At 45.3% G+C, this 8,169-nt stretch overlaps 1 protein-coding gene across 1 annotated transcript; it reads left to right on the top strand.

The window, feature by feature from the left end:
• Positions 1-2,404: 2,404 nt before the first annotated feature.
• LOC146687849 (midnolin-A-like) lies at positions 2,405-8,169 on the top strand. Its single transcript, XM_085439194.1, has 7 exons — positions 2,405-2,871; positions 3,015-3,102; positions 3,193-3,255; positions 5,608-6,150; positions 6,297-6,402; positions 6,578-6,811; positions 7,595-8,169. Exons 1-7 carry the CDS (start codon positions 2,642-2,644, stop codon positions 7,774-7,776), a joined length of 1,446 nt encoding a protein of 481 aa, XP_085295320.1. The 5' UTR covers positions 2,405-2,641; the 3' UTR covers positions 7,777-8,169.

Genomic DNA, 8,169 nt, shown 5'->3' with positions numbered 1-8,169 from the left:
TGCCAGATCTGTAACACTGGCCTTTGAGTACAATGTGTTAGACATCTTTGGATTTTCTAGCTTTTTTTAGTTCTATCTCTAATCTGTACTAGGAAGACTGTATTACGCCTCCTTTCACAGGCTACACTGTCACCATTTACACATGATCACAGTACACTGGAACTGACTTGCCTCACAGTAAGCGTGGGTGTACTTAAAGGGAACTAAGGCATATGTTAATAAATGCTTTGGAAAGGTGGAGCTACAAATCAACAAAGACTCAATGGTTTTAAACGAGATCTGCTCAGTGCGTGGTGTTTTGTGATTCTACTTGTCACTTTTGTTCTTGTAGTTTTAATAGTTATTTCTTTGCATCTTAATCTCCTTGATCTTATTGTGCTGTGTCATAAAACGGCAACAACAGATGAATGAAACAAACAGTAGTGCCCTCTTTCTTTATTGCGTTCTTATTAGTGGTGTCTAAAAGCTACATTCCATCTAGATTTTCTTAGCTGATCAGTGAGGTCTTTGTTAAAATATTTCAGATAAAATTCGTCACATACGACTGTTTTATCTAAAAAAAAAAATTCCAGGAAATACAAGGGGTAAATCAGCCTGCCAGGGAACTGAAACATCTGGGAAATGATGCCAGGAGAGGCCGTGTTGGGGTGGGAGGAATGAGAAAGAGAGGATGGACGCAGTGGGTGTGTGTGCGTGTGTGTTCTTGGAGGGCTGACGTCAGAGCTGCGTCTGTGCATGCTCCGAAGAGCAGGACATCCTGTGGAATTGTTTTCTGTGAGGCCTGAAGAATGTAAAGCAGCGGCCTCTCTCATCTCACTCCTCTCAGCAAAGCGCTGGAGTGAACGGAGAGAAATACGAGGAAGAAAAAGAGGAGGAGGAGGAGAACGCAATCTCCAAAGGGAGGTCAGATCCTCCATGAAAATATCACTGGAACATGAAGTTCAGGGAGTTATTTAAAGGAGAAAAGATCAGGGAGAGGTCAGCATGGGATTCCTTCTAAATTCCAGTGAAGTCAGCAGTGGTTAAAAAACTGGTTTTCCTGTGCATAAACTTCTCGTATCAGTTATACAAGGCACAGAGAGAGCTCGGTGACTGCTGAAACAGTTATGCAAAGGAAACCAGAGGAGAACAGCAAGGGATGCCGAGGTTTTTCAGGCAGAAAAGACGTGATGAAAGAAGCTCTGCATGTCTGCGTTTGGGAGAGAGGTGAGTGAGGGTGTGAGGTGATGCAGGTCATGTGGAAGTGCAGTGACGCAGGCTGTAAAACGGGGGTGCTGTGGGTATGGTTATTTTTAGCCACCGTGAGGAGACACATATGAGCTCCATTTCTCTTCACTCCTCGGCTTCATACGTCACTTTACTCCAAGCCAGTCCACTCGGCTGTGCATCACATGACAGGTGCAGCCTCGACCAGACCAGAGATGGGCTCTCTGTGAGCGCTCATCCCACTGATTGAACGGTGAAATTCTACATCATTGCTAAATGCGAGAAACATAAGAATAAATGGTTGATTATCCCTGTATGATGTATGTTCTTACCCTGATATCAGATTCTTGGAGGCTTTTACTGACATACCTCAGGTAGAGCAGGTCATCCACTAATTGAAAGGTTGGTGGTTTGATCCCTGACTGCTCCAGACTATGTGCCAAAGTATCCCTACGCAACATACCGAACCCCAAGTAGATCTCTGATGTGCTCATCAGACTATAGATGTGTGTCAATGTCAGATAGAAAACACTTCGCTGTAGAAAAACCCCCTGCAGGAATGGGTGAATGAGGCATGTGGTATAAAATGCCTCGAGTGCATCTGCAGAGTAGAAAAGCACTATGTAAGAACCAGTCTGTTTACCATTTCTCTGAATGCTTTCTTTCCTCAGAAAAATATGTATTTTTAAAACTTTAGAAAAGTTGTTGGGGATACTTTTGATTATGCTCATGTTTTAATCAGCTCAAAGTTCTCAGGTTTTCATGAATCCACGTGTTTGACTCCACTGCATGTCGGTGAGGATTTTCTGTGCCTTTCATGCTGTAGGAGCTTCCAGCTCCTTAAAGGTTTTGCATAAAAATAGGCGACGCTGTTTTCATGCCAAGGAGTGGGTGTTTAACAAAATAGTCACCTCCTTAGAGGGATGCAGTGTCATCGCGGGGGGTCAGAACTAACCCCCCTGCCGGTACAGAAGCATCTCTGGTATAATCTTTTAATAACGTGAAGAATCCCCAGAGTTTAAATCTTAAGAATTACTACAGTCGGATGTTTTTTTGTGATTCTGTACAAAATGTGCACTGCGGATTGCGTCATTTATGAATGGCGAGTTGGGTGAAAAAAAGCCACGTGAAGCAGAGCTCCTTCAGATTGGGCAATGAAGCCTTCGTAGTCTTGTGTCCCTCTCCGATTGGTTGTGATGGGAAGTGGGCGGGCCTCGGCCTGCCAGGGGTCGGGGTGTATTTTCACGCTGGAGGAGTGGAGCTGCGCTTGTCAGAGACAGAAAGAGGAACTGGTGTGCAGTCTGCGGCTTGTCGTGGTTTCAGGGATGCTTCACATCGAGGAGCAGTGACGACCCGAGCACAGGAGCCCCGCAGCGCGTCGCTTCAGGTCATCCCAGCGACCAGAGCCCGAGTTTAAAGCAGCCAGTGTTCGTGAATGGAGCAGCAGCAGCGGGGTCTCTGTAGCGTCACCGCCTTCCAGTGTGCAAGCCGCGGGGCCGGGGTCTCCAGCGGCCAGTCCTCCATGCGTCTGTGCATCACCTCCACGGCCGGCAGCCCGGTGGAGCTGACCGTCCCCCGGGGGGAGACCGTGGAGGCCCTGAAAGCGCGCATCTCCCAGAAACTCAGACTGCACACGGACAGGATCGTACTCCTGCATAAAGACAGGTGAGTTGTTGCTTTACCCTGCATGCTGTGCACTTCCGGGAGTTTAGGTAAAGCAATTACGTTTAATCCGCGTATTTGATGCGTATGTGGGGTTTCTCCCCCCGGTTTGACCCATTAAAGCTGATTTATGTATTATAAATTAGGCACCTGACTGCAGGGACGCTCCTGGACCAGGGTGTAACAGATGGCAGCAAACTGACTCTGGTCCCAGTCATCGAAGCTGGTTTACTGGTACGTAAACTAATGCACATCTTAGACTGGCTGTTCTGTAACTTTGACGCACACATATAATCAGACTGTTTATTATATTGTGCCGCACAGTGCTCGACTACCAGGGCTGAAAGGACTGTTATGGATGTGTTGGAAAGTTTAACAGAAGTCCAGGTGAGCGTTTTAATTATTTCTCACTGTATGCTTGAAGTAAACACTAGAAACTACCGTTTGCATGTAATAATATTGCTATTATATTATTGCATGCACCCATTTCATTAAATACAGCTTATTAGTTCTCGGTCGGACTCTATTTTGCCTTCCAACCTGTCTTGATTCTTCACGGCAGGAAACTCAGAGACTTTGGTTTATATTAACATCATAGCCCCACACAGATACATCCATGAACTGAATCTCCTGTCCACCACATCCTAAAGGTGCTCTACTGGTTCTAAAGGTGCCTGTGGAGGCCATTAGAGAGCAGTTCAAGAAACCAGAATGAGCTCATTTCAGCTTTGATGTGTTATCCTGCTGGAAGCAGCCATCAGAACACGCTACACTGGTAGTTATAAAGGGATGGACATGGTCAGCAACAATACTCAGGTAGACTGTTGTGTTTTAAGGGTGCTCAGCTGATAATAAGGGGGCACAAAGTCACATCGTTGCCCCACCAGCAGCCTGAACTATTAACACAAGGCAGGATGGATCCATGTTTTCCTGTAGTTTGCACCTAATTCCTTCTGTAACTGCTGAATGTCTTCTGTTGTCCAGTCTTGGTGAGCCCGTGTGATCTGTAGCCTCAGTTTCCTGTTTTTAGCTGACAGGAGAGCCACCCAGTGTGGTTTTCTGTTACCGTAGCCCATCTACTTCAAGGTTCGACGTGTTGTGCTTTCAGAGCCTATCTTCTGCATACCTTGGTTGTAACAAGTGGTTATTTGAGTTCCTGTTGCCTTCCTATCAGCTTGACGCAGTAAACAAGGCTTCTTTTTTTTTGCCTTTCCTTCCTTCCGCACTCTGATGCTCGTCTTGACCATGCCGACATGCCTAAATGTGTTAAGTCGCTGTCGAGTGATTGTCTGATTACATATTTGCATTAACAAGTCGCAGAACAGGTGTGCCTAACAAAGTGGCTGGTGGGTGTACAGTCTATGGTAGAAACCGGTTGAATGCATGAATGAGGCAGAGAAACGTATTAAAAACCCTTTAAAAAAAATCAATCAATAATTACTCGTCTAAAGACCAAGTTCGGAGGTGCATAGTTTTGGCTACACACACGTCATTCAGCCTGTAATTATCAGGATTTCCATCTTACTTTTACTTTTTATTTCAGTATTACTGTACTCGTAAAATGAGGACTGACCTGTACACATATAGAGTCCTAATAATAGCACAAAAACAACTGCACTTTTCTTTTCTGTACTGAACACAAGCAGCAAACATTCACAGACAGTCAGGGTGGAGAAATGTAATCCTATCTATTTATTATTACAATATTACAGTTTAGGAAAGAAGGGGTGGGGGTGAGACTTCAGGGGGAGGAATGCTGGAGCCGTTACCTGTTCCTCTTTCTACCCCCCAGTCCCTTCTTTACTTCCCTTTTTTCTTTTATTATTTTTGTCTTTATCATCACAGCTGTTTCTCATACTTGCTGTCTTTTCTCACAATATGCTGATATCTTTGTCCATCTGTTCTCTTCCTTCTTCTTCATGACGTGTCGCTTCTTCTCTTTCTCTTTATTTATCATTTTCTCTTCCTCTTTCTCCTTTTGAACTTTCTTTTCCATCCTTTCCGGATCCTCTGCGTTGCAGCAGTATATTTTACATTCTAGTAAACTTTGAGCCACTTCCAACAAGTCTTTAATATGAAGTTTTAAAAAGAATAAATAACTTTAGACAGCGTATCTGGCCTTCATCTTGCACCCGTCCACCTCTTCAAATAATTTCTCACGCTTCTCTTTTTCCACATCCTGCGCTGTCCTGCTCTATATTTCATCTTTGTGAGACAAGAGTTCACTTACTTTTCCCAGCCTGCGCTGTGAGTGATTGTTCAATAAAGATATATATTTTTATGTATCCTTTATTCAACCAGGTTAGGCCCACTGAGGTCAAAGATCCATTTTACAAGAGAGACTTTGCAACATAGATGCATAAAAACAAACATCGGATCCAATTAATAACATTAAAACATACATAGGTGAGATAACCTTCATCATTTTTGTAGTTACCAGAGGCAATAACCCACACAGACACACACACTACACAGTCTTTAAAGCTTTAATAAAGGTGTGGTGAAGCAAAGCGGCAGATTTGCTATTTAAATTTACATCTCTGTGTGGTAGATTCCTCTGTAATCAGAGGTTACGTCATTGAAGCCATTCAAATTGACCCACATGAGAAATTCATGGGAAACATCCATGAATTTCTCATGGTTTTCTTGGTTATCAGTGTATTGTGGTTTCAGATAACTGTGCTGTAAACTGATAGCACCGGGAGAAGAAGAGTGAAACTTTCCTGTCTGTCCCTGCAGATTAACGACTTCCTGTCTGGGCGCTCACCTCTGAACATTAACCTTGGAATCGGTGCCCACGTGATGTGTGTGGAGCTCCAGCTGTCGGCGCAGGACGTGAAGGAGCTGCTGCTGGACTCAAAGGCTCACGGCAGCAATGCGCAGACGGCCAGCAGCACGAACCACCCTCACTCTGCCTCGGCGTGGACCTCCACCACTGGACCTGCTACCACATCAGCTTCACAGGCCTCATCTGCAACTCCATTCTCTGTTGACTCTTTGTCCTCGTTTCAGTTTAACACTCAGGGAGCCAGAACTTCACTGAACTCACAAAACCCTTCGGTTCCATCCAGTAGCGTTCCTGCCACAAACTGCTGTAATCCCTCTTCTCTGCTTAATTCCCACTCTGAGCACGGATCTCCGCACGCTCCTTCTCCTCTTTTGCCCTGTGGTTCTCCACATCCGGGTTCTCCTTTGCGAGCGATTGCACCGGTCTGTTCAGCCGGTCCCATCGGCTCCAGCCCGGCACCCCTGAGCCCCACAGCAGCCTCGACCTTCACAGAGGTTAGCCACACACACTCTAACGCAGAAGTCATCCACGTTAACGCGTAACCGAATTTTCACAATAGTCTTTTTGAATTTAAATTAGTGAGAAAAGAATATTTTATTACTCAGACTTATTCCTTAAGGTGGATATTTGTCCCTTACAGAGTAATGCTGATGCTTCATCCACTGCACAGCTGCCCAATCCTCCAGGAGCTGTCATAGAGAGTTTCGTGAGACACTCACCTGGCATCTTCTCTGGGACTTTCTCTGGTACGTCTGATCTGGACACTGCTCAGCAGTTTTTGTTTGGTCTGATTAACATAAACCAGTGATGTTTCCTAGTGTTGCAACTATAAGGGCACTCTTTCTAATCTAATGACCTTTTGAATGGCTGTTTTTAGGAAAAGTAGAGAAAAAAGTAGTAATGACTCCTCTATCCTCTCAGGCACCCTGGCCCCTTGCAGTCAGAGCGGTTTCAGTCATCCTCGACGTGGTGTCGCCATTATTCTCCAGATCCTCAACGACCTCCTCAGAGCCGCCTACCACCACCAGGGGGCTCCAGTTCCTCATCCTCTACACCGCTGTCCTGCTCAAGGCGCTGAAGTCAGCCCGCTGCTCACAGCAGAAGAGCCCAGACCACCAGCGATGCAGAGGACAGAGCCCCTCTGCGGCGCTCCAGGTCAGCTCAAGCTAATATTATTTTGGAAACTCGGAGAGCATGTCATCATCACACGCATGTAAATGCATGCAAATACTGGAATAGTGTGCATTTTAGAAATCAGGACAGGGAAATGGAAACAAAAACAATAAAAAAGGAGACTGTTTATGGCCCCCAGAGAATAAAACGCGCTCGTGTTTCTGTGCTGCGTCATATTTAGTCACGCAGCACTTGTGCAGCAGTCACACGGGCCTGCGTGAGTATAAAGACTATTACAGTCTTAACAGGCGGTGTTAACGACAGCGCATCCACGAGCGTTTACGCTTCCTTATTAGGCTGCGATTCTCTCGTGCTGACGGGGTTTCTCGTGGATTTGTATGTTTGCATTAGAGCTGAAAATATGAGGAAATCAAGCAGAGCAGTTGCCTCGCAGCTTGTCTGTCAATCACTTCTACATAGTTAGGTGCTTTTCTTTCACCTCATAGCTGAGGAAACTTTGAGGGTTTTGACAGGTGGTGGAACAAGACGAAGCATCTGACAGCTGCAGCTTTAGAAAATTCAACTAGTCGTGTTTTTACTGCGTCAGAGAAACAAACTGATTCTGGGTCGGAGCTTCGGGAGGTCGTCTTGACCACGTCTGCGTGTTATTGGCTGATTGGATGTTTGCATTAATGAGCAGACATATAAATTAAGCCTGACAAAGTGGCTTTTGAGTGTATTTCTTATGACCAATGCAGTAATTAATGGCGGAGAGCACACCTTAACATTCACGTGTCTGACCCATTTCTTTCTTCTTCTCTGTAGGTGACGTAGCCCACGAGGGTCCCGTCGTGCACTCGTCCACAGAGGAGAATCAAACGCTGCACTGTAAGCTAGAGCACCTCCAGCTCCTGATGCACGAGAGGCGTCTACGCAGGAGGGCTTGCAAGACCTCGCGCCTCTCACAAGGCTCTCATCCGTACCAGAAGCGCCACCATCACCCCTAGTCTCTGAATGTAAAAAGACCCGCTCACTATGATAGATACCAGAGCTGACCTTGCCGTACAGGGCTACGGAAAAAAAATGAGCCTTTGTTAGTATTTTTCTACTATCTGAAACTATACGTCTAAATGTTGTGGCTTTTTCTGTGATGTGTAATCTGAGTCTGTCCTTCAGTGACTGCAGCTCCGGCTGTTGCAGTATGTAGCACGTGTCACATAGATTTCCCTGTTGGTGTTTTACTCTACGTACTCTGATGCCTTAACTGTACATGTTTTGAATGTAAGACTGTGTTTCGTTCCATGCAAGCAATGTTTCTTGAAAATATCTTATTTATGAAATAATAGGAAGCAAAAAAAATATGCAAATAATAAAGGGAAATAATACAAAATCTGAAAGCG

The sequence above is a fragment of the Copadichromis virginalis genome, linkage group LG18, assembly GCF_057382275.1.
Source record: "Copadichromis virginalis isolate Kocher_CV1m ecotype Utaka linkage group LG18, C_Virginalis_male_GT1.1, whole genome shotgun sequence".
Lineage (NCBI taxonomy): Eukaryota > Metazoa > Chordata > Actinopteri > Cichliformes > Cichlidae > Copadichromis > Copadichromis virginalis.
Note: the sequence above shows the minus strand (reverse complement) of the source record. Positions and strands in the feature narration are given on the sequence as shown.

Excerpts from the sequence above, each read along its gene's own strand:
- LOC146687849 (XM_085439194.1), top strand. The coding sequence starts at position 2,642 with ATGGAGCAGCAGCAGCGGGGTCTCTGTAGCGTCACCGCCTTCCAGTGT. Across the intron at positions 3,103-3,192 it reads TCATCGAAGCTGGTTTACTG|TGCTCGACTACCAGGGCTGA; the intron begins GTACGTAAACTA and ends TGTGCCGCACAG. Across the intron at positions 3,256-5,607 it reads AAAGTTTAACAGAAGTCCAG|ATTAACGACTTCCTGTCTGG; the intron begins GTGAGCGTTTTA and ends CTGTCCCTGCAG.